Source organism: Salvelinus alpinus, chromosome 2 (genome assembly GCF_045679555.1).
Source record: "Salvelinus alpinus chromosome 2, SLU_Salpinus.1, whole genome shotgun sequence".
Taxonomy (NCBI): domain Eukaryota; kingdom Metazoa; phylum Chordata; class Actinopteri; order Salmoniformes; family Salmonidae; genus Salvelinus; species Salvelinus alpinus.
In genome coordinates, this window is record NC_092087.1 from 37,484,443 (window position 1) to 37,511,492 (window position 27,050).

The 27,050-nt window shown below is 44.0% G+C and overlaps 1 protein-coding gene across 1 annotated transcript in view; it reads left to right on the top strand.

The window, feature by feature from the left end:
* LOC139542806 (testis-expressed protein 264 homolog) overlaps positions 1–27,050 on the top strand; it is a 145,023-nt gene that overhangs the window by 91,384 nt on the left and 26,589 nt on the right. The window contains exon 3 of the mRNA XM_071348655.1: positions 23,465–23,657. Within this exon, the coding sequence (XP_071204756.1) occupies positions 23,465–23,657 (193 nt within the window). The remainder of the gene's footprint in view (positions 1–23,464; positions 23,658–27,050) is intronic.

Below are 27,050 nucleotides of genomic sequence, written 5' to 3' on the forward strand. Positions count from 1 at the left end.
AGAGAGAGGACTGTACAACTGAATGTGTAGGAACAGTATCTGGATGTGTTTTAAGAGGGACATTTTCACCTGGCTTTGACCAAGGTGTCTGACAGACATGGGAGTTGTTGAGTCTTGAAAAAGAGGAGTAGTTGGGGGTCAAGTTCTGGAGCATTATGCCATCTACTGGTGGGTCACATCCAAGATGGCACCCAGTGTGGTATTTATCAGTCTCATTTCACCATGTAGCCATCCAACAAAAAAGAGTGACAAGCAAGACAAAACAAGTGGCCATATTATCAGCGAGGATATCCTCTTACATTTTTCAGATTGACTCAGACTATTACTAATATTATTCAGATGAAATCATAAAATAAGGGGATACTGCAAACTTAAACACCTTATCAGACTGTGCAGTGAACTTGAAAACTTTAATCGTCACTCTAAGGCAACTCATTTCCTTTTTCTCAGCCATGCCCTGCACGGCTTTAAATTGGAGACAACCTCCTGAAATGAGAGTGGTAAAGTAATGATAGGCTGGGGCAGGGTTGTTGTTAGCTAGCTGTAGAGGCTCAGAGCTCTTATTAGTAGAGAGAACCCCTCCTGTTGTTATTGTCTCTATGTTAAGTGCCTTAGTAAAAAAGGCCAAGGTTGAACCTACTCATGTACAGGGGCCAATGGGCCCACTCCCTCACTCTACATCAAATCCATCAACCACCTCCCCATCATCATCACATGCTGTACTGTACTTTAGACTCTAGAGTGTGTTATAGAATATTATCTCTTCTCTTTTCTCTCACCCTTTCTCTTCATCCCTTCAGATCTTTCTCTCACAACCTTCCCCTCACCCCCCCCCCCCCCTCTTTCTTTTTCTACTTGCTTTCTCTCACAGTTTTAATTCTCCCTCATTGTCTCTTTCCTACAATCACAGTCATTATAGGCTGAACATGAACATAGGGGCTTGGGGTGAGGGGACAGCAAGATTAGGCACTCTGTCAGCAGAAGAGACTGTTAATTCTAACCATTAGCCCTGTTCTGTGCTGACAGTGTTCTAGTAGAATGTAGCCCATCCGGGCCTCAACCATGGCCCTGTAGCCCTGTGGTTGGAAGGCTGGGAGGCTGCATGATGTCAGCCCAGCTCGGGTGTCTATCCCCAGAACCAGGAGGCTCAGTGACGAGTGGACACAGCATAATCCTCCCTCTCCCTGTCTCAGAGGCGGGATGAAGGGGGTAGAGTGCCTGGGGGTGTTGCTGGGGCAAATTGGTGTCGTTGGTGCCTTCTAAATATGTGTGATTACTTTGTGAGTCAGTCGCTTACATTTCCTGTTCTGGCTTTTGCTTTCTTCTCTCTGCGATGGTATTCACAGTCCTGGTTCATCACTACTGGGTTTGTTTTGGTTTTGTCTTGATGTCTGATCACTGTTCTCTGTAGCACCCGGGGGTTGGCTTCTAGAGCCACAATGTAAATACATGTATTTACAGTGCTGCTCCTTCTGGTTGTCTATACCAGGGGTTCATTCATAGCATGTTCAAGTGCAATGTGAAGTTTAAGCAAAGAGCCTCTTGAATAAGTCAATTGTTTTCACCTGAAGGGGTCAAGCTTTCTAGGAGACCCAGTGCTCCTTATCCCAAGGTTCAGTCCCAGACAGTCTGGATAGGAGATGACAAGAGGGTGAGGAGGAGGAAGAGGAGGAAGAAGAACTGGGATGTAGGACTCCAAAGCTGTCCCCAACACAATCACTAGCAGAGCCACACATAATTATATAATTACAAAGTCAGAAAATGAAGGATGAGAGAGGAGAGGATTAGGAGGTTTTAGTGGTCTGGGCGCTCCAAGGTGTTTTAATTAAGGGCCTGCCCAGGAGAGAGGACAGAGGCGCAGCAGCCCAGTACTGGACTGTCTAAGACTGGGGGACAATCAGTTCCTCACCCCCTGAACATTCTGACCTCCAGTTAAACTGATTAGGAGTGAGAGCCCGTTTGTGTGTGTGTGGGCGTGTGCCAGGTATGGGATTGGCACCATGGTTTATTCATGGGGGCTGGGTGAATGGCTACTGGCTCGTTACCAGGCTGCAAGGCCATACTGGGGTTTGTTCAACAAGGATATGGGAGGTGTAGTGGGAGACATCATTTTTGTGTTTCTGTTGATTACTACTGAATCTAGGTGGGACGTTTTTCTCACCCATTATTTTTTATGTAACACCTTTTTTCCATCACTGTAATTTACCGTCGTTCTCTCTATATAAGTAATCTCAATCTTGCATTAACCACACTGGCCTCTCGTAGTATATGGCCTATGAATACTGATGAAATGCACCATACACAGACACATATAGTAGTCTGAATGTAAACATAGCTCTAGCAAACCTTGACAACTCTCAGGAAACAGACATTCTACCCAAATATACTACATGTGGGAGTAGGGGGGCTAAGCAATAACGTCCAAAAATGTCTAGCATTCATACACTTCATATACAAAAGTATGTGGACACCCCTACAAATTAGTGGATTCGGCTATTTCAGCCACACCCGTTGCTGACAGGTTTATAAAATTGAGCACACAGCCATGCAATGTCCATAGACAAACATTGGCAGTAGAATAGCTTTTACTGAAGAGCTCAGTGACTTTCAACGTGAGACCGTCATAGGATGCCACCTTTCCAACAAGTCAGTTCATCAAATTTCTGCTAGAGTTGCCCCGATCAACTGCAAGTGCTGTTATTGTGAAGTGGAAATGTCTAGGAGCAATAATGGCTCAGCCACGAAGTGGTAGGCCACACAAGCTAACAGAACGGGACCGCTGAAGCGCGTAGCGTGTAAAAATAATCTGTTCTCGGTTGCAACACTCACTACCGAGTTCCAAACTGCCTCTGGAAGCAACATCAGCACAATAACTGTTCTTTCGGGAGCTTCATGAAATGGGTTTCCATGGCTGAGTAGCCGCACACAATCCTAAGATCACCATGCGCAATGCCAAGCGTCGGCTGGAGTGGTGTAAAGCTCACCGCCATTGGACTCTGGAGCAGTAGAAATGCGTTCTTTGGATTAAGGAATAGCGCTTCACCATCTGGCAGACCGACGGACAAATCTTGGTTTGGCAGATGCCAAGAGAACACTACTTGCCCGAATGCATAGAGCCAACTGTAAAGTTTGGTGGAGGAGGAATAATGTCTGGGGCTGTTTTTCATGGTTCGGGCAGAGCCCCTTAGTTCCAGTGAAGGGAAATCTTAATGCTGCAGCATATAATTACATTCTAGATGATTCTGTGCTTCCAACTTTGTGGCAACAGTTTGGGGAAGGCACTTTCCTGTTTCAGCATGACAATGCCCTCGTGCACAAAGTGAGGTCCATACAGAAATGGTTTGTCGATCTGTGTGGAAGAACTTGACTGGCCCGCACAGAGACCTGACCTCAACCCCATCGAACACCTTTGGGATGAATTGGAATGCCGACTGTGAGCCAGGCCTATTTGTCCAACATCAGTGCCTGACCTCATTAATGCTCTTGTGGCTGAATGGAAGCAAGCCCCTGCAGCAATGTTCCAACATATAGTAGAAAGCCTTCCCAGAAGAGTGGAGGCTGTTATGGCAGCAAAGGGGGACCAACTCCATATTAATTCCCGTGATTTTGGAATGAGATGTTCGACGAGCCTTTTGACCATGTAGTGTACATGACATTTTGCTTGTCATATTAATCTGTCACAAGAGAGGGAGCGAGACATGCAGACAGACAGACAGACAGACAGACACACAGACACACAGAGGGCATAGGCAGAGAATCCGAACTAACTAACCGTGTATTAGTTCTCTCAACATAAAGGCCCTGGGAGAGATGAGCAGACTTATCCATATATACTTTTATGAGGAAGGTTCCTTCATACAGCTGAGCTGGTAGAAAATCCAGCCTACCAAGGCTACCACTCAGCTCTTCCTAAATGAACCCAGGCCAGGATCCCTTCTCTAATGACTGCTTTCTACCTCTAAAATCTCCCTAACCTCTACTGATGCTGCTAGCTAACCCACTGATTTAGAGGGAAGGGACTGATTAGACCTATATTGTAAGATCAACCTGTTCTATAGTTAAGAGGCCTGGGGACTACCTATAGGGAACCCACCAGTCTCCCTGCCCCATTGCAATACAGATGTGAATACGTCTGACATTAGACTCACGGATTAGCATCATTTGAAAATGATTTACCATTTATATTCAAGTATTTCTGGAGGATCCCCCATTTTTCAGTTAATGCTTTCATGATTTAAGGAACTGTAATGGCCAAGACTAATTGAACCCAAAGCACACTAATGTCTCTTTAAATGGCCCGTGTTTCTGCTAAATTAGCCCATGAGGTGATTTCTCACAGCCAAGTGCGAGGCCAGTATTTGTTTGAATTATTTGTTTCAAGTGGGGTCCTCGCACACTTGCTGTTACAGTAAATCAATATAATGGCTAATTTGCCCCACTAAGTGTTCTGTTCATGCTGAACCTACATGTCATTGGTTTGTCAGTCAGTAGGGTCACTAGCGTGAGACCAGGTTTGGGCTCAGCAGAGAAAACCCCTCCTGTTGTTATTGTCTCTATGTTAAGTGCCTTGTTATTAGCTGGATGAGAATTTGGTTTGGAGTAAAGAAGGAAGAGAAGAGATACGAGGCAGAGGAATAATCCGTGGTCAGTGCACCAGGCCTGATTGCCTCTCCTCCCCCCAGCCTGCCTCATCGATCCTGGGGGAGCTGGGAGGACCACAGCGGCTGCTGACAGAGTCACTACACTTACAGCTCATCAAATCTTCCTGCTCATCGATCGCTGGGTGCAATGAGAGGTTGAACCCAACAGCCAACCTCCATTCCTCCATCCCCTATCCCTCCTCCAGCTAGACCATAGCCGATGACCAGCTCCGTGCCTCCCTGCCTGGCTGCTGGTGGCCACGCTGGAGTGGAGGGCACAGATAGAGGATGTCCTCCATGTGACTGTGTATGGGCTTGCCTGGAAGGATGTGGAAAATAGAGGCAACACAAGGAGGACAGAAATACTCTTCGCTGAGGAAGTGTGTGACCGGGAGGGACAGTCACAATTGAACACCTCTATAGAGGTGTGACATTTAGTTTTTTTCCCTCCACTCTGAGAGGATGGAGGAATCTGTGGCTCTCTGATGGTACTGAGGGAGTAAATAAGCCAGGGGAAAGAGGGAACTCAGGGGACTGTCACCAATTGTCACCATGTCTCGCCTTGCTTTTGTATTAATTTTCCTCCCTGTCTGCCCTGGGACCAGGGTGAGACATTATCCAGCTATAAATAGACAGATCGACTCTGCTGTGTGTGTGTGTGTGTGTGTGTGTGTGTGTGTGTGTGTGTGTGTGTGTGTGTGTGTGTGTGTGTGTGGACTGTGATAAAGCAGCCCCTCGCTCACCGTTTGGGGACAGGGTCTCTCTCCCACTGCCACAGGGGCCATACTAGGCTGTACTCGGTCAATGTGAACGTGGGACAGTCACGGCCCTGTACTCTCCTCTCTCCCTTCCATTATTCACAACCTGCTTCTTAGCCATCTCTCACCTGCTGCCTGTGTAGAGGAGTTGTCGTGGAATATTCTAATCAAGTGAGAGATACTTTGTCATTTCTTCAAACAATCATTTTTATTCAATATCGATTAATTATTGCAATAATGAGGCTGTTCGACCCCACACGCTTGAGTGTTAGACCGAGTAACCTAACCGTTACACAAATGCAGAGTACTATATATAGCTGACAGTAAAAATGCTTAGTCATGATTGGTCCCACCCCTCCCATGCAGATTGGGGCATCATAAGCCACTCTGGGTTCATCCGGTCATTATCTGCACAGAGTTGTTGTCTTAACCCCACCCTGGCTTAGTTTCCCAGATGCAAGGATGATTTTGAGACAATGAGGGATTGTTCTACTCCTAAGTTATCTCTAATAAAACACATTCTTGTCTATGTAATGCAGTCTTTAACTCATTTGTCAGCTCAAGCCATCTCTAGTGACCATACGCCCAGATTAGCTGCAGGGAACTAGAGTGGAGACCATAAAAACAGACACTAGTTGGACAGAAATGTCTTAATATTAATTGTTCACTATTAATATCAAATAAATCAGGTAAATACGTAATTTTTCTCTCAGAGTGTACTGCCATTGGTCTATAGACATCCTGTCTTCTTGCACTAGTAGGGCAACAGGGTCTTTCAACGCATGTGTAGTTCTTAAGTGAAAGCCATGTCTATTTTACTAGTGTATTGTGTTGTTTTGTCTGCCTGATATCTGTCACACACACTGTTCTGGGAGCTCCACTAGAACAGGATCAGCCCATCTCCACCACATATCTAACAGCATCTAGTGTCTTGGGACCCCAAACCTCCCCAGCTCAGTGGATAAGTAGACGACACACTAAGAATCCACCTATATACATGCTAATGATCATTTGGTATAATAACCCAGCTGGAATCATGGAGAGATTCTTTGGAACAACTTGGGGCAGAGGAAGTGGGACAGAGACGGAGCAGAGAGGGATCTCATCCTTTGGGGAGTCCTGAGATATGAGTCACACAGAGACAGAAACAGAGAGCGACAGAGAGGAGGTTAGGCCTACACATTGTGCAACTACTTTTTCTGATTTGCACCAGTTACAAAATATTTAATTCTGCTTTCTATCTGAATAGGCATTTTCTTGAATTGACAGTCAATTAAACCCAATTTCTCTTATTTTGATTTGTGCATTCATCTTTGTCATCTCCTGTATCTGGGAAACATTTGGATTCATGTAAATCCTCTCCGTGCCTTAGAGCAGGGTACCCCAACTGGCGACCCGCCGCTTTTATTTGGCCCCCCAAGTTCGAAAAAAGTGGTGTCCATAAAAGACTGTACAAACACCAGCAAATCAGCTCCAAGTGATTTTAATTTGGGAAATCTGTTCCAAAGTATTCCCACAAGAGCTATATGTGATCTTATACAAATGTAAGCAAGGTTTGAAATTGTTATTTTTTTGGGTCAAATATTATATCTGGGCTTCTTGTGGTCAATTTGCAGTCTACAAATGTTTGTAATTATGTTCCGGGCCCCTGACCATCCGCTCGAGAAAAAATCAGCCCACGGCTGAATCTAGTTGAAGATCCCTGCCTTAGAGGATGACCGTTTAATGGGGGGCTTCATTATTTGTTGTCATATTGCAGCAGCTCCTCTTCACAATCTATCTTTGACCCCTAACCTTTTGGTGGACAGAGGGAAAAATGGCCTTCAATGATGTCTCATTAGCCAATTAGGAGACGAGGATTGGTGCAAGGGAGGGAATGAAGTGCTTTAGGAGGATATTGATGGGTTCTCTACAGATGGATCAGGAAGAAGGAGACAGTGATCCTATTATTAAGGCTGAGGAAATACAAACTCTATGTGATGTAATGGATTCATTTCGCAAAAGCTTTAACTCTGTGTCCATGGGTTTATGCTATGCTGCTTGTGATGAAGACCCTGCACATTTATCTTTATATCGCTGTACTTTCAAAGAAGCTGTATGATCCTGACTCTAGTTTCAAGTTATATTTGTCGTATGTACGGGATACACATGGTATACACCGTCCAACTAAATGCTTACGTGCAGGTTCCTTCTCGACAATGCAACAGTAGAATAGAATAAACATCAGAAGAATAGGATAAACAATTTAGCAGTATACTGAACAAAAACATAATCGCAACATGCAACAATTTCAAAGATTTTTATGAGTTACAGTTCATATATGGAAATCAGTCAATTAAAATAAATAAATTAGGCCCTAATCTATGGATTTCACATGACTTGGAATGCAGATATGCATCTGTTGGTCACAGATACCTTAAAACATGGGCCTTACAATGGGCCTCAGGATCTCGTCACGGCATCTCTGTGCATTCAAATTGCCATTGATAAAATGCAATTGTGTTCGTTGTCCGTAGATTATGCCTGCCCATAGCATAACCCTAGCACCACCGTGGGGCACTCTGTTCACAACGTTGACATCAGCAAACTGCTCGCCCACACGAAGGACATACACGTGGTCTGCGGTTGTGAGGCCTGTTGCCAAATTCTCAAAAACAACGTTTGAGGCGGCTTATGGTAGAGAAATAAACATTAAATTATCTGGTAACAGCTCTGATGGACCTTCCTTCAGCATGCCAATTGCACTCTCTCTCGAAACCTGAGACGTCGGTGGCATTGTGTTGTGTGACAAATCAACACATTTTAGAGTGGCCTTTTATTGTCCCCCAGCACAAGGTGCACCTGTGTAATGATCATGCTGTTTAATCAGATTCTTGATATGCCACAGCTGTCAGGTGGATGGATTAGCTTGGCAAAGGAGAAATGCTCACTAACAGGGATGTAAACATATTTGTGCACAAAATTTGAGAGAAATTAGCTTTATTTCAGCTCATGAAACATGGAACCAACACTTTACATGTTGCGTTTATATTCTTGTTCAGTGTATAATACAGGAAGGTACAATTTATAGTCCAATATTTACTCATGTTTCGGGGAAGAATGGTTTGGAAGGCGTGTTTTAAATTGTGCAGTAGTTATCAATCATCGTAGGAGAATAATAAAAGAGCATTCTAGAGAATTCTGCTCTCCTCTCTCCCTCCCTCATTCCGCTGCTGTCACTGGGCTTGTCACAAGGAGAGGGGTGAGAGATGGCACATGAAAAGGAGTAGCATGAATGATGTCTGAGCCTATCACAGAGACCTTTTGAAACACTCTGCCCCGGGTGAAGGACAAACAGGGCTACAGCCATCACCCACATCTGCAAATGAAAGGACGGTTCTGTATTGGCGTCTAGTAAAAGATCGAAAGAGGGAGAAAGGTGTATTAAAGACATGAAAACCAAGTGGTGTTGCTTTTCTGTTTATTACCAGTGGTTTGTGTAAGGCCCAAATGTACTGTACTGCACAGTGCTCTACAGTTATCGATAAATGTTAAATAGGCAACCTCTAAAGACACTAGGGCTCATAGTTATTATGCCATGGCTGCATGTATTTTTGCTGTGGCTTGTAAAATGCTTCAGTATTCTAAATCAGGCTCCAGGGGTGTTTTTACAGTACCTGTGTTCCCTTCACTTGTTTAATCTCTGTGGAGAGGGAGGCCGTCTCGTCTCAGAGCAGCTGGCAGAGAGAGCAAAGTCACGACAAACCCCCACAGGACCCTCTTCTGCCTCTGTCTCTCTCTCTTTCTCTCTCTCTCTCTCTCCTCCTCTCCCCCTCTCCTCCTAGTTGTCCCTGTCTTACCCCCTCCAGTCACACTGGCACTTAATGAACTTCCCAATTAAACAAATTATCGTTAACGGCGCTAACTCCTTCCTTAAAATTGTTTGCTTTCATAGACAGAAAATCCAATTAGGCTTAGTTTATATTGAGGGAGTTGAACCTTGTCCTTGCATACCAATTGGCTGCGCTTGCTCGATCAATTTGTGCTCGCTCCCTTTTTTGTCTCCGCTGCTCCACTCTTTGCTCTCCTATCTCTGGGTTTCTTTGTCTTGGTCTCGTTTAATTAGTCAGGGATTTCACCATCGATCCAGGAGGCTGAAGCTCTCTCATGATAATCTGCCTTCAATGTCAGCATTCTCTTGTTCATTTATTTGCGGGACAGTTTAAAGTTTGGTGCTATGTGTCCAAAAGCTCTATCCTGAATCCCTCTTCTCTCTCCAGTAGTAGGGGTAGTTTTGATCATCTGTTTAAATGGCAGCTAATGGAGGCCCTGATGAAGTTCTATTGACCAAAACGTTGGTGTAAAATCCATTACTTTGTTTATGGAGCATCCAAGAATACCAGTGTTATGCCGCAGTGTGAGTCAGTTCCTTTTTAGCTAATGGGTGTTTGTTATATAGTTGCCATGTGTTTTTTAGGGATGTTTTTGCACAAAGTGTTCTTTTCTTTGATATCCCTCCTCCTCCCTCCTCTCGTGTTGGTCGGTCTCTATCTGGAAGGCTCCCAGCACAATGATCTAGTACACCAAACAGCATACTCAAGTGAGAGGTAATGATATCAACTCTGAGAAAGGTCATTACACTTTGGTGCCAAGTGTTCCTCCCTCTCTCTGTGTGTGCTGCTGGGTTTGCATGTGGTTAGTGGTTACCACTGATACACTGCACCTCTAGATCAGGCTCATAGTCCAGACAAGGAAGCATTCACACTAAATATACCAGTCTTTGGTTTACATGTACAGCGACCTACTGTATGGATTCTGTCAGGAAGGTAGTTATGCCCTCAGGTGCAGTTGAATAGCTGTTGTTGTGGAGGTCAGTCCTATATATCAACCATAGCATGTTGATTAAATAATCTATAAAGCATTTCTTAATTTATAATACATGGGATGAGATAAGAACGGGAAGATGCAGGGGTGAATTGTAATGGCTGGGTAGATAATGTATTTACTCTTAACACACTGTGATGTTCAGACTTTACAGCTCGATATACACACAGATGTCCTCACATTAAGATTGGTGTGTCTAGACATTGAAGCCCAGTTTGATTTTCAAATAGCTTGGATTCCTATATGCAACTCTGTGTATTTTATATAGCCTGAGTTAAACTCTGTGTTTTTAGCTCTGTGGAGCAGCTGCACTGTCAATTGTTATATGGCCGTTAAAACGCCACACTCCATACTAACCCCAGAGCCATATGCATTTTACATGAGAGCAAATGAGGTGAAATAATTTGGTAAAGTGATAAGACCAATTACTGTGCAGCACAGGAGCCACCTAAATGCCTGTTTAACCAAGAAAAACACTGTTTTTGTCAATGCTTAACAAAGCAGCTGAATTATTGAGGAGCAGGTCACGTAACAGAGGGAGTAAAGCAGCACAACTGCATTGTGGGCCATTTTTGTAGAACAATTATAAAGGCATTGTTACTCATCATAATATGATGTTCACTGGCTGCCTATTAACAGAGAAATACAAAAATAAACCCAATGAACATGTATTGTATAATTGTGTTCACCAATATGCATCCTTGTCTAATGTTTTTTAGTCTCTTCTTTGCATGTGGTTAGTGCTCATCTTTGCCAATGCTCCACAGTGGAGTCAACAGACAGAGAAGTGCTGTGCTCTGCTGTTTATATGCTAAGCTATACTGTTCAGTGGTGTGTAGATTCAGAGAGGTTAGTAGAGGTGTTGTGAGGATAACCCCTCCAGGACCAGGTGACTTATCTGCTCTGACTAGATGGACAACCTTATCTACCACTCCGTCCTCCATCTGAGAGCAGAGCCCATCTCAGTCCCATCATCCCTGATTAAACCTCTCGCCCCAGACTGAGTAGGTTAAGTAGAAGCATGTTGACTCCCGGGCTCGCCAGCCAGCAAAATGGATCTTCTCCAACCAGGAACACGGCGATGCAGAATTGCGACACGGGGAAAAGGGCAGGGGGAGGAGGAGGGAGGAAATCGTACATCCTCCCGCCGTAATGAAAAACGTTCGTGCCAGGTGCGCCATTTTGATTACAACAGGCCAGTTAATCTATCTCCGATTTCTTTCTTTATTTCCTCCGCGGTGGGAGGAAAATATCAGATGGTGTCGGAGGAGGAGGAGGAGGAGGAGGGGGAGCGGAGCTACCGGGAGACAATGGATGCGCTGATCTATTTATTATTGGTAATTAATGCACGTGGGTGGTAACTTCTTTGGCTGTCAAATCAGGGAGTTAAAATGATGTGGCGGACAAATGGATCAGCGTAGCTGGGAAATGAAACAGTCGGGGCGTCGATGGGCCGTAAATCTAACGATAAATGTTGGCCATCCATTATTCATATGCTCTTTCTGTGTTAAATACAGAGCATAGCACATTTACTACTGCAAGGCCTAGGCAGAGAACATGTGAAGCAGTTTAAACATGTAGCGACAGGTGGATTGATGGAGCTCTCTCCTCTCTCTCTCGCTCTCTCTCTGTCTGTCTCTCTCTTTCTCCCTCTCCCTCGCTCTCTTTCTCTCCAACTAATACATCCATTGTAGATGTACATCCATTAAGTCAGTGTGTGTTGTAGATGCTGCTGTGTTGGAGTGTGATTGAAGTCTGTTGTGTCCTGAAGCTGTGGAGGTCTAGGAGGTTAATTACTTCCTCAATAGAATACAGTGAGGGAAAAAAGTATTTGATCCCCTGCTGATTTTGTACGTTTGCCCACTGACAAAGAAATGATCAGTCTATAATTTTAATGGTAGGTTTATTTGAACAGTGAGAGACAGAATATCAACAAAAAAATCCAGAAAAACGCATGTCAAAAATGTTATGAATTGATTTGCATTTTAATGAGGGAAATAAGTATTTGACCCCTCTGCAAAACATGACTTAGTACTTGGTGGCAAAACCCTTGTTGGCAATCACAGAGGTCAGACGTTTCTTGTAGTTGGCCACCAGGTTTGCACACATCTCAGGAGGGATTTTGTCCCACTCCTCTTTGCAGATCTTCTTCAAGTCATTAAGGTTTCGAGGCTGACGTTTGGCAACTCGAACCTTCAGCTCCCTCCACAGATTTTCTATGGGATTAAGGTCTGGAGACTGGCTAGGCCACTCCAGGACCTTAATGTGCTTCTTCTTGAGCCACTCCTTTGTTGCCTTGGCCGTGTGTTTTGGGTCATTGTCATGCTGGAATACCCATCCACGACCCATTTTCAATACCCTGGCTGAGGGAAGGAGGTTTTCACCCAAGATTTGACGGGACATGGCCCCGTCCATCGTCCCTTTGATGCGGTGAAGTTGTCCTGTCCCTTTAGCAGAAAAACACCCCCAAAGCATAATGTTTCCACCTCCATGTTTGACGGTGGGGATGGTTTCTTGGGGTCATAGGCAGCATTCCTCCTCCTCCAAACACGGCAAGTTGGGTTGATGCCAAAGAACTCCATTTTGGTCTCATCTGACCACAACACGTTCACCCAGTTGTCCTCTGAATCATTCAGATGTTCATTGGCAAACTTCAGATGGGCATGTATATGTGCTTTCTTGAGCAGGGGGACCTTGCGGGCGCTGCAGGATTTCAGTCCTTCACGGCATAGTGTGTTACCAATTGTTTTCTTGATGACTATGGTCCCAGCTGCCTTGAGATCATTGACAAGATCCTCCTGTGTAGTTCTGGGCTGATTCCTCACCGTTCTCATGATCATTGCAACTCCACGAGGTGAGATCTTGCATGGAGCCCCAGGCTGAGGGAGATTGACAGTTCTTTTGTGTTTCTTCCATTTGCGAATAATCACAGAAACTGTTGTCACCTTCTCACCAAGCTGCTTGGCGATGGTCTTGTAGCCCATTCCAGCCTTGTGTAGGTCTACAATCTTGTCCCTGACATCCTTGGAGAGCTCTTTGGTCTTGGCCATGGTGGAGAGTTTGGAATGTGATTGATTGATTGCTTCTGTGGACAAGTGTCTTTTATATAGGTAAGAAACTGAGATTAGGAGCACTCCCTTTAAGAGTGTGCTCCTAATCTCCGTTCGTTACCTGTATGAAAGACACCTGGGAGCCAGAAATCTTTTTGATTGAGAAGGGGTCAAATACTTATTTCCCTCATTAAAATGCAAATCAATTTATAACATTTTTGACATGCATTTTTCTGGATATTTTTGTTGTTATTCTGTCTCTCACTGCTCAAATAAACCTACCATTAAAATTATAGACTGATAATTTCTTTGTCAGTGGGCAAACGTACAAAATCAGCAGGGGATCAAATACTTTTTTCCCTCACTGTATATGTCTCAGCTTTCATGTCATCTTTATTAGTCACAACAACACTACAGAAGCACAAGTCCGGACATGTCCAGGAAATACGTTGATGCCCTATACTTTGAACACTCTTGGTGCTTTTAGAGAGGATTTGTAGTGACATTTGCGAAAAGCCGCCAAGGATTTTATAAATCACCTCTGCTCTATGTTGGTCCCTGCCGTTGGTTAACCGATGTAATTGATCATTTGTATTCACCTTGATTGTTGACTGACTTCTACTTTTCTGAGATGGACAGTAATTAATATCAGGCTTTAAATAGCTGCTTGACAATAATTATGCTAGTGATTGTGCTAGCGCCAGAGCGGTTTGAAACTGAGAGAACCATTACTTCCTGTAACCATTACTTCCTGCAATAGTGGCAAATTCCTCCCTACTGGTTATATTCACAGGAATGAATCATTTGTAGAGTCTGAAATGATTATGCCATCAGATTGTAATCAACATAATTCACTTAACTGTATTCCCAAGTGACTGGCTTCTCTGGTGTGTTTCAATGAGCTGGGGAGAGAGATCTTCTTGATTGTTATATCACAGACAACGATTGCAGCTAGTAGTTATTATTATCTTGCATGTATGTGCCTCATCTGTCAAATCAGTCTCAGTACATGTAAACACTTCACTCTGCCTGTCACAGTGATGCCACAGTATCTATCGCTTATATACTGCAGGAGCATCTCTGGAATTCAAAGAGAAATGGCCCTGGTTTCTCCTCGTGTCCTCACCACCCTCAGGCTATAAAAGTTTACAGATCTGTGCAAAGGCAGTGGAGAGATCAGACACTCGGGAATGAGCACCCGTTTTAGTGGCTCCGACACGTGTACGTACCGTAGCTAGTGGTAATTTATTTGCAGTTTAGTTGCTTTTGACACATTTTCCCTCTTTCTCTGTCTGTCTCTGTCTCTCTCTACATCTTTCTCTATCTATAACTCTCTCTCTCTATCATTCTCTATTTGTCACCGCCCATCCTGTCTCTTCTTCTCTCTGCTGACACTCTTTCCCTCAGAGACGGCGGTCGGTGTGCGGCTTAATGTCTTTGTCTCCTTCCTCCTGCTCCTATTATCTGAGATGGTTCAAGGACAATGTGGCTGTGGCTCATTTGCATATGACAGTAGTCCTGGGGACTGGGGAGGGCTTCATGTGTAGCAGGTGATTCATATCATGCCTATTTTAAACAAGATTAGATTAAAACTAGGTCTGTCAAATGATAAAAAATAATTAATTGCGATTAATCGCATTCAATTCTGTAGTTAATTGCGATTAATCGCAAATTTTTATTTTGCTCAAATTTGGTGCTAAATAAAGATTTTGCCTGCCACATCAGTACCTTGTTAGAGGTTGTTTTCACTCTCTGGGCATATTGTACAGAGGAAGAGCACAGCTTTATCATCTGAAAATGTCAACATTCTTGTTTGTCTTTGCAACTGGCTCAGTGAAAAGAAATAGGAGACTGTAGTGTATGGTCACAGGTTTATGTTCTGTGGAATTCATGACATTGTTGGACAAGTTTATGCTCTTTATCCATAGAGCCAGTTGATTTTTTTCTTATAGCCAAGCCTCCAATCAGTAATTGGGAGAACAATCATTTTGAATGGCTGTAGCTTTAAATGCCTGGTATGGCTACTGCTCGGGCTCCAACCGCAAGGCACTACAGAGGGTAGTGCGTATGGCCCAGTACATGACTGGGACCAAGCTTCCTGCCATCCAGGACCTCTATACCAGGCGGTGTCAGAGGAAGGCACTAAAAATTGTCAAAGGTCTCCAGCCACCCAAGTCATAGACTGTTCTCTCTGCTACCTCACGGTAAGCAGTACCAGAGTGCCAAGTCCAGGTCCGAAAGGCTTCTTAACAGCTTCTACACCCAAGCCATAAGACTCCTGAACAACTCATCAAAGGGCTACCCAGACCCCTCTTTTACACTGCTGTTACTCTTTGTTTATTATCTATGCATAGTCACGTTAACTCTACCTACATTTACATATTACCTCAATTACCTTGACTAACTGGTGCCCCCGCACATTGACTCTGTACCGGTACCCCATGTATATAGCCTCGCTATTGTTATTTTACTGCTGCTGTTTAATTGTTTGTTACTTTTATTTTTATCTATTTTTTACTTAACAATTTTTTTTCTTAACTTCTTAAAGCTTTGTTGGTTAAGGCCTTGTAAGTGAGCATTTCACTGTAAGGTATTCGGCGCATGTGACAAATAACATTTTATTTGATGTGTGGATGTGCATGTGTGTGTGTGAGGACGTGTTTAATTATACTTCTGGGGACCAGAAGTCCCCACAAGAATAGCATTTCCGCGGAGTGGAATTCCATCTTGTTGTGACATCTTGTGCGAGTGACTCCTTCTTTTGCCCATTTACAACTTGCTGTTGTCCAAGCGTTTGGTGGGCTGTGTTTGAAATGCCCCGAAAAAAATTAGCATTTGGCTAGGGCGCTGCTCTGTAGGGACACTGTGATGGACCTTCATAGACTGTGCGCGGTGCATGGGCAGGTGTCAAAAGGCAGATGTCTCGCAGCTGCAATCATGTTCCGTGCACTGTCTGTGCAAACTGTGGTAACTTTGTTTTCAATGTTCCACTGCTTTGCTAGATCCATGAAATGCCCGGCGCACGTTTCAGCATAGTGCCTCTCTTCTGTCTTCATTATGGCCAGTGCGTGTGAATGCAGTTTCCAGTTTTCTTCGATGTGTTCCGGCACACTCTTCTAGCTTAGCCTGCCGAAGATGTCCTCCATTGCTACTAGTAACATTACTTGTATTGTCGGCGTCAACATTGCGTTTTCGCTTGTAAATGATAACGAAGACTCAATGTACTTCGGTGATAAACAAATTCAGCGCGGCAGTTGATGCAAATTACTTTAGGTTTATCCAGAGAGCCATCTGGGAGTGATTTGAAATTGAATTTGACATTTAAAAGCACCTTCATTCTCCATCATTCATTCATACAAGTAGCTAGCTAGTAAAGTGGTTGTCAAACTAGCGCATCGTCAGCCAGGGCTTAAATTTGAACTATGGACGGTTCAGGGTGTCAAACTAAGAAAATGCATTAATGGTGTCAAAAAAAATGTACGGCATTTAAAATGTAAGCATTAACGCTGTATTAACACGTTCACTTTGACAGCCCTAATTAAAACCAATCAATCAGCGTTGTTCACACTGCCGACCATGCCCAATGAAAAACGAATCACCTGCCCTCTCCTCCCCCCTCTCCCATTCTCTCTCGTCCCCTAAATTGGAGAGGGGATTGCACACCTCCACAACCACTGCCTCTATTCCTCTACCTCCTCCATAGGGCACAATACACCCAGCACTTACAACACTGAAACATGGTGCCCCCACAACCCATTCTATGTACTCTGTGTGACGCTGTGGCTGTACTATACATATAGTAAAGCTGTCAATTCTCTGGAATGTCTTGGGCATGAATTAAAAGTTTAGCAGCACAATCATGAATTATGAAAGCCTAATGTTCTCTTTAGGGTAAATGTTCTAGAATATTTATAAACTCCCCTCTTTCATCACACTGCCGCTTGCCTCCACCCAAGGAAAGTGGTGACATAGACATCTGTAGTTGGGAGAGATGATGACCTTCTTGGACTCTGTGATACAGAAATCGTCGAGACTAGCTGACGTGGGAGCACAGCGTGTGGTCAATCGCGGTTCATGGTATTTTCTAGAGAAACAACCATGATTTACCATTTCAAAGAGCGAAGAACATAGAGAAATGGTTTATTGAGATTGGTGTGGAAGAACTTAACTGGCCTGCACAGAGCCCTGACCTCAACTCCATCAAACACCTTTGGGATGAATTGGAACGCTGACTGTGAGCCAGGCCTAATCGTCCAACATCAGTGCCTGACCTCACTAATGCTCTTGTGGCTGAATGGAATCAAGTCCCTGCAGCAATGTTCCAACATATAGTGGAAAGCCTTCCCAGAAGAGTGGAGGCTGTTATAGCAGCAAAAGGGGGACCAACTCCATATTAATGCCCATGATTTGGATGGGACGAGCAGGTGTCCACATACTTTTGGTCATGTAGTGTAATTCAATCACTATGAAACTGTGACTTCTCGATATCACACTCCTGGCATTTATATCCCCAGGTCTCGTTTGGATCACTCCGCTTCTCATGGTCCTTTGTGGGCCACATTTTCAAACCTCCAATCCCGCTCCAATCTCTTGGCACATCGAGGTGGATTCGCTTCCACGTGGATTGGCGCTCTAAGCATGTGTGTAATCACCAAACATCTGAAACTCATTTAGAATATTTTGCAGAGGTGAAATATTCCAGAGAGGGAGGCTAAAAGCCCTTACTAAAGGATGTTTTTTTCCTCTTCATGGTGTGGGGTATTTTAATTTGAATCTTAAGTAGGCTATTCATCCGCTGGTCTCTGGACACCCTCCGGGTGGGATAGGGACATGTGCAATGATGTCTACCAAAAACAGTGGCTGGGTATCCTTTGTTGTTGTTTGAATCCCAGATTGACCCATTAGTTTCACTCGTTATCCGTCTGATCAGTTGAATGAATGTGTGTAGGCCTACTTTTGGTCATGTAGTGTTATTTAAGTGCTGTCTGTCTTCCCAGTAGCCTACTTGGTGTGTGAACTGCTCATAACTCGCAGTTGATTGTTGACACGTCAACCAGGATTAAGGGGCAGGGCAATTTGTGACTTGTTTTGGTAATCAGTGGCTGTATTGCCTCTCCTAGGCAATCGGCAATTACTACAGGGAGGTGTGCTCTTCACCTCTGCTAGACAATTAGCAATTTGTTTTAGTACTTCAGTCTCCCCTAGTTTCTCAGCGGCAGCCGTGTAAGCGGCGGTTGTGTCAGTGGCGGTCTTGTTGCCGAAATTAAGACGGTTCTGCCGAGTTGTTCTGCCAAGTCATTCGAGGAAGGAAAGAGACACCTTCCTCACCATTCTCGCACTTGAGTATTTTATTTATTTTATTTATTTTCAGATTATCTAGTTTTGCTCTTTTGTAGCTTTGGCAACTATGTGTGTGTTTTCTATACCTGTTCGCTCCTTTCCCTGTAGGTTTTACAGACGCTCCCCACCCCTTGGCTGCAATCCTTCTAATTTAGTGTACCCTGCACGCACAACACGTGTGGGTCTCTGGCCGCGTTTGTAACTGCCGATCTGCGGTCAAGAACACAGAGTTCATCCCAGCCTATGCTGCCCTTCAGTCCCTTAACTTTTTGGGCTGACAGAGACCTGGATCACCCCAGAGAACACTGCTACACCAGCTGTTCCCTCTTCGTCTGACTACATTTTCTCTCATAGTCTGAGAGCATCTGGTCGTCGCGGTGGTGGCACACGGCTACTCATTTCTCCTAACTGGCTCTCACCTGTCCATCTTCTCTTTTGAATTCCATGCTGTCACTGTCACTTGTCCACTCAAGCTTAACATTGTTGTCATCTATTGCCCACCAGGTGCCCTTGTAGAGTTTCTCAATGATCTTGACACCTTGATAAGCTCATTTCCTGACAATGGCTCACCTCTTTGTAATGGGTGACTTCAACCTCTCGACGTCTGCCTTCGATTATTTTCTTTTCAACTCTCTCTTTCCTGTCCTTGACTCTTTTGACCTCACCTTTTCCCAATCCCCTGTAACTCACAAGGCAGGCAATACGCTTGACCTCATCTTTACTAGAGACTGTTTGCCTACTAATCTTACTGCAACCCCCCTCCAGGTCTCTGATAAGTGCTTTGTTTCCTTGTCTGTCTCCCTTTCCTCCAACCCTAGCCACTCAGCCAATACCCAGATGGTCATGCTCTGTCGCAATCTTCGCTCTCTCTCTCTCTCCCACTACTCTCTCCTCTTCTATCCTATCACCTCTCTTTTCTGCTAAATCCTTCTCCCTCCTGATTCTGCCTCTATGACCCTACTCTCCCTTTCCTCCCAGCCGGCTCGAGCCTCCCCTCCTGCTCCGTGGCTGGGTGACTCATTGCAAGCGGGCAGCTAATCGTAAAATGAGGAAAACTAAACTTCACTCCCTCCTCTCTACCTTCTCTTTCTCTGTATCTGCTGCTAACCCCACTTTCTATCATTCCAAATTTTAAGCATCTGCCTCTAACCCTAGGAAACTATTTTCCACCTTGTCCTCCCTCCTTAATCCTCCACCCCTCCCCTTACTCCTCCCTCTCTGCGGACGACTTTGTCAACCACTTGGAAAAGAGAGTTGAGGATATCCATTCCTCATTCACTGAGCCTATTGAGTCCACTGGTCCCACTCACACAGAACTATCTGCTATGCAGATGACACTCAATTACTTTTCTCCTTCCCACCTTCTGACACCCAGGTGGCAGCATGCATCTCTGTGTGCCTGGCAGATAAATCAGCTTGGATGTCGGCCCACCACTTTAAGCTCAACCTCGACAAGACGGAGCTGCTCTTCCCCCCGGTGAAGGCCTGCCTGTTCAAAGACCTCTCCATCACGGTTGATAACTCCACAGTGTCGCCCTCCCAGAGTGCACAGAACCTTGGCGTGACTCTTGACAACACCCTGTCGTTCTCTGCCAACATCAAAGCAGTGACTCACTCCTGTAGGTTCATGCTCTACAACATCCGTAGAGTACGACCCTACCTCACACAGGAAGTGGTCCTAATCCAGGCACTTGTCATCTCCCGCTAGAACTACTGCAACTCGCTGTTGGTTTGGCTCCCCGCTTGTGCCATAAAACCCCTGCAACTTATCCAGAACGCTGCAGCCCGGCTGGTTTTCAACCTTCCCAAGTTCTCCCATGTCACCCTGCTCCTCTGCACACTGCAATAGCTACCAGTAGAAGCTCACATCCACTACAAGACCATGGTGCTTGCCTACGGAGCAGCATGAGGAACTGCCCTTCCCTACCTTCAGGCTATGCTCAAACCCTACACACGAACCAGAGCACTCCGTTCAGCCACATCTTGCCTTTTGGCCCTCTCACCGCTACGGGAGGACAGCTCCCGCTCAGCCCAGTCCAAGCTCTTCTCTGTCCTGGCACCCCAATGGTGGAATCAGCTTCCCCCTGAAGCTTGGACTGCGGAGGCCCTGCCCATCTCCCCGAAAGCACCTGAAACCACACATCTTCAAAGAGTATTTTAAATAATCCCCCTCCTCACCTCAACACCCCTCCCCTTCTAGCTCTGACCTTGCTGATAGCCACTTTATTGAGGAAAAGAGTACTTACTATACCTGTGGTTGTCCCACCTAGCTATCTTAAGATGAATGCACTAACTGTAAGTCACACTGGATAAGAGAATCTGCTAAATTACTCAAATGTTAAATGTCTGTAGCATTTATTCACATGGTAATTGGAGTCAGATTGATGAATGTAGTTTATTATTCAACATCATTTTAACCCAGCTACACATACAGCATATGTACATGGTTTGTTAATGGACTTGCATGGAGGAACTTCTCACAGAAATGTATATTCATTCACCAGACACATACATTATAGTGGGAATGTGAGAAGCTTACGGCTCTCATTTTAAAGCTGCAGAAACATGGTGATCATTGGGTTTGCGGAATTCAAGCGCAACAAAACAGGTTGCCTTGAGAAGCCTAACGTGCTGCTTTTCTTTTTAGGGAAGGTTCTTCTAATGTTCTCTAAAGATTGTCCCTCTAAGGAGTAATGTGCCCCTGCTCTAAAGATGATTCCATTTGCTGAAACTGATCCTCAATCAAAGGTCAATCTATGCTGCTAAATGGATCACAGCACTTGTGGAATATCTGTATATACAGTAGCTTCAGAAAGTATTCACACCCATTGACTTTTTCAAAAAACAATTGTGTTACAGCCTGAATTTGAAATAGATTAAATTGAGATTTTGTGTTACTGGCATACACACATAATATCAAATTAGAATTATTTTTAGTATTTTGAATTTCTTACAAATTAATAGCAAATGAAAAGCTGAAATGTCTTCAGTCAATAAGTATTCAACCCCTTTATTAGGGCAAGCCTACATAAGTTCAGGAGTAAAATGTGCTTAATAATTCACAATAAGTTGCATGGACTCACTCTGTGTGCAATAATAGTGTTAAACATGATTTTTGAATCACTGTACCCCACACATAAAATTATTTGTAAAGTCCCTCGGTCGAGCAGTGAATTTCCAACACAGATTCAACCACAAAGGCCAAGGAGGTTTTCCAAAGCCTGGCAAAGAAGGGCACATATTGGTAGATGGGTGAAACAATAATAAGATATTGAATATCCCTTTGAGCATGGTGAAGTTATTAATTACACTTTGGATGGTGTGTCAATACACCCAGTCACTACAAAGATTCAGGCGTTCTTCCTAACTCAGTTGCCGGAGAGGAAGGAAACCGCTCAGGGATTTTTGAATACAAAGCGTTCTGTTAGGGGCAAATCCAACACAACACATCCTTGAGTACCACTCTTCATATTTTATTTTATTTTTTATATGCCGATGCAAAGCATATCCATAGCATGATGCAACCACTACCAAACGGAATAGAGCTAAGCCCAGGCTAAATCCTAGAGGAAAACCTGGGTCAGTCTGCTTTTCAACAGACACTGGGAGACAAATTCACCTTTCAGCAGAACAATATCCTAAAACACAAGGCCAAATATACACTGGAGTTGCTTACCAAGATGACATTGAATGTTCCTGAGTTGCCTAGTTACAGTTTTGACTTAAATCGGCTTGAAAATCTATGGCAAGACTTGAAAATGGCTGTCTAGCAATGATCAAACAATCAACTTGATAGAGCTTGAAGAATTTTTAAAAGAATAATGTGCAATAATTGTTCAATCCAGGTGTGCAAAGCTCTTATAGACTTACCCAGAAAGACAAAGGTGATTCTAACATGTATTGACTCAGGGGTGTGAATACTTATGTAAATGAGATATTTCTGTATTTAATTTTCAATAGAATTTGCTAAAATGTCATTATGTGGTATTGTGTGTAGTTGGGTGAAGGAAAACGTCTATTTAATCCATTTTGAATTCAAGCTGTAACACAACAAAATGTGGAATAGGTCAAGGGGTATGAATACTTTCTGAAGGCACTGTATCACTCCTCATATTGACTAGCTCACTACCCTGTGTTAGGTTACACAGCATATAAATGTCTGTATCCAGGTTTTCTCACAGTGTGTAAACACTTTTTTAAATTACTGGAGTGTGTCTGTTTTTTTCTGTGACAAAAGAGACTGGCTCATTAAATTAAGAATAATTGGTGTGTGTATGTGTGCGTGCGCTTTTGTGTGTCCCCATGTCTGTGTCTGCTCATCCCTCACACAACCTTGTTCTAATCAGGGTGTGCTGGATAAGCAAACTGCGTAGCGTTAAACGTTATGAGCAGGGAGTGGAGTAAAGGTCTCAAGCAGGAGGCTATCTCCTCCTGGAAAGAATATATATACTGTTGTGTGTAGTTCAGACTAGAGTGGGAGAGGAGAGAAATTATGTCATGCTTTAACACTGACCAAATTGGCTTAATGGTTCACAGCTCAGTTTATTGTTATGGGAGTAATACAGTGCTTATAGATGTGGTACCTGGTCAAACTGACAAGTCTTTCTGGTCTACAGCAGCCGTCTTTAGAGAAAGACTTAGTTCTTCTTTAGAGTAACTCACCCTACATTGTTGACATAAGTGTTTTTTAGATACAGAGCGGTTGAGCCTTAGACAAGCTCAGGAGTGGAGGGCAGATCTCATAAAATGCACTGCCTCTTGTCAATGGGAATGAAACATTCTCTCTCTCTCCCCCCCCCCCCCCCCCCCACAGGAGAGGCAGCTCCATGCCTGGCCATTCATTGAGATCAATACAGGGGACCTGACCCACTACATGGCTCCACTGTCCTCCCAGAGTGGTTTCCACCACACTGGCTTCGTTGTGCCCGAGCTCATCAGACAGACAGCGGCCAAAACACCGGTGACAGAGGAATCCTCGGACCAGGACAGAGGGACGGATATTGCAGGTACTCTAATCCCCTCCTCTCTCCATACAACCACTGAAACGTTCAAGCAACAAAGATATTTTTTTAGCTCGTTTCATAGCAAGAAAACATCAAAGAAGTTGAAATTAGACTTAGGGTGGCCAGTAGAGGAAAGAAAGACAAAAGCATTGAACTGTCTCTTCCTGAACAGCTTGTTTGACTAAGAGATTTGTTTGAAGTATTTGTTACTTAAGTGAGTTTGCAGATCAACAGGCTACACGTCTAGTCTATCCCAAGGTAAGGCTGTGTGTTCGATTTCAAGAACTAACAAACAGCTAGGATGTAGCTGTAGGTATTTTTCAACAGGAGCTGTACTCAGTGCCCCACCACGTTGATTCCATCCAACAGCTGATATATGAGTCCCTGTAAATGTTCTGTCACTGTAACTACGTTTCTTCAAGCACAATTTGTTAGTCTTTTAAACTTGATAGGGCCTTCAGTTTAGCACAGTAGCGATATTGACTTCGTCTTTGCACAAATCATTTTGTAAGGGAAGCGGGTTGGTGTGTGTGCGGATAAGACTGTGTGGGCTGTAGATGTAGACTAAGATGGCTTGACTGAGAGGAAGTGACAGAGGGGGAATGGGGAAGCAAGGGCTCACGGAGGCTCTTCCTCCAATAGTGCACTGGTTTTGTTAATCCTATGCCCTGTATTGTGGGAGTTATTGTCTTTCCTTTGTTCTTTTTCGTAATTATTGTTGACCGTTGTTGACTTGTCTTTCCTTTGTTCTGTGCCCATTCATGTAATGATGTCTGTGTAGGTTCAGAACTGGTTACCATGGTGAGCGTCTGCTATTGGTCATTGAGGAGGACACTGCCCGTCTATTGATGATGACATATACAAGCACAGACACCAGCGACATGCTGGGAGTTTGTGGCGTTCACAGCGTTTCATTTATTTGTCAACAACACCAAATTGAGACAAAAGGGTGTTCATTGGTAGAATTTAATATTTTGTATTTGTTTAACCATCAGACTTCAGAAAGCCCACTGAGTTCAGTTTACTCCAAATGTTGACTCTCTCGCCCTTTCCATGCATCTCCCTCTCCTTTCCTGTTGCTCCTTCCTCTCTCCCCTCTCTCTCCTTCCTCACCCCCCTCTCTCTCTCCTTCCTCACCATCTCCCCTCTCTCTCCCTCTCTCTCTTTCTCTTGGCCCTGTCATGTAGTGAGGATTTATGGCAGTGTGGGAGGCTGTCTGGTGTACTGTGTTGTGACCTGAGGATCTTTCACTTTCACTCTAAATCTAAATTGCTTCAATAATCAATATGTCAGTCCCCCAGCAGTCTACAGCAATCAGAGTTTAAACAGTGGGTCAACACAGTTCTGCAATACTAACAGCAAACATAAGCTGTGTGTGTGTGTCAAATCAAATAAAGTCACATTTTATTTGTCACATGCTTCGTAAACAACCGGTGTAGTGAGATGCTTACTTACAGGTCCTTCCCAACAATACAGAGAGAAAAATAGAGAAATAATAGAAAAATGAGTAACTGTAACTTTGCTATATACACGAGTCGATGTGCAGGGGTACGAGGTAATTGAGGTAGATACAGTTGAAGTCATTGCCCAGCCCTAGGATTGAGGTCAGGGCTTTGTGATGGCCACTCCAATACCTTGACTTTGTTGTCCTTAAACCATTTTGCTACAGCTTTGGAAGTATGCTTGGGGTCATTGTCTATTTGGAAGACCCATTTACGACCAAGCTTTAACTTCCTGACTGATGTCTTGAGATGTTGCTTCAATATATCCACATAATTTTCCTACCTCATGATGCCATCTATTTTGTGAAGTGCACCAGTCCCTCCTGCAGCAAAGCACCCCCACAACATGATGCTGCCACCCCCTGTCACGACTTCCGCCGAAGTTGGTCCCTCTCCTTGTTCGGCGGTCGAAGTCACCGACCTTCTAGCCATGGCTGATCCACTTTTAATTTTCCATTGGTTTTGTCTTGTCTTCCATCACACCTGGTTCCAATTCCATCAATTACATGTTGTGTATTTAACCCTCTGTTCCCCCCCATGTCCTTGTCAGTAATTGTTTCCTGTAGTGCTTATGCACGGTATGCTGGTATTTACCGGGTTTTGTTTGACACATTTATTGTATTGTTCTGTTGACGGTGGTTTATGGATATTAAACGACACCGTTGTAAATCAACGGTGTCGTAAATCAACGCCTGACTTCTCTGCCGCCAGTACGCACCTCACTACACCCCCGTGTTTCACAGTTGGGATGGTGTTCTTCGGCTTGCAAGCCTCCCCCTTTTTCCTCCAAACATAACGGTGGTCATTATGGCCAAACAGTTCTATTTTTGTTTCATCAGACCAGAGGACATTTCTCCAAAAAGTACGATCTTTGTCGCCATGTGCAGTTGCAGACCGTAGTCTGCCTTTTTTTTAATGGTGGTTTTGGAGCAGTGGCTTCTTCCTTTCTGAGCGGCCTTTCAGGTTGTCGATATAGGACTTGTTTTACTGTGGATATAGATACTTTTGTACCTGTTTCCTTCAGCATCTTCACAAGGTCCTTTGCTGTTGTTCTGGGATTGATTTGCACTTTCCGCACCAAAGTACGTTCATCTCTAGGAGACAGAATGCGTCTCCTTCCTGAGCGGTATGACGGCTGCGTGGTCCCATTGTGTTTATACTTGCGTACTATTGTTTGTACAGATGAAAGTGGTACCTTCAGGCGTTTGGAAATTGCTCCCAAGGATGAACCAGACTTGTGGAGGTCTACCATTTGTGTTCTGAGGTCTTGGCTGATTTATTTTGATTTTCCCATGATGTCAAGCAAAGAGGCACTGAGTTTGAAGGTAGGCCTTGAAATACATCCACAGGTACACCTCCAATTGACTCAAATGATGTCAATTAGACTATCAGAAGCTTCTAAAGCCATGACATCATTTTCTGGAATTTTCCTTGCTGTTTAAATGCACAGTCAATTTAGTGTATGTAAACTTCTGACCCACTGGAATTGTGATACAGTGAATTATAAGTGAAATAATATGTCTGTAAACAATTGTTGTAAAAATGACTTGTTGTCATGCACAAAGTAGATGTCCTAAACGACTTGCCAAAACTATAGTTTGTTAACAAGAAATGTGTGGAGTGGTTGAAAATCGAGTTTTAAGGACTCCAACCTAAGTGTATGTTTACAGAAAAATACTTTACAATTTACATACATTTAAGACATTAACGTGTGTGTGTGTGTGTGTGTGTGTGTGCATCTATCAGTTACACATACATGTCAGTACATACACACAACAAGTAGGTCACATGGGGGAGAGGCGTTGTGCCGTGGGCTTTATTTGTTTTTTTAAACCAGGTTTGCTGTTCACTTCGCTATATAAGATGGAAGGGAGCTCCATGCACTCATGGCTCT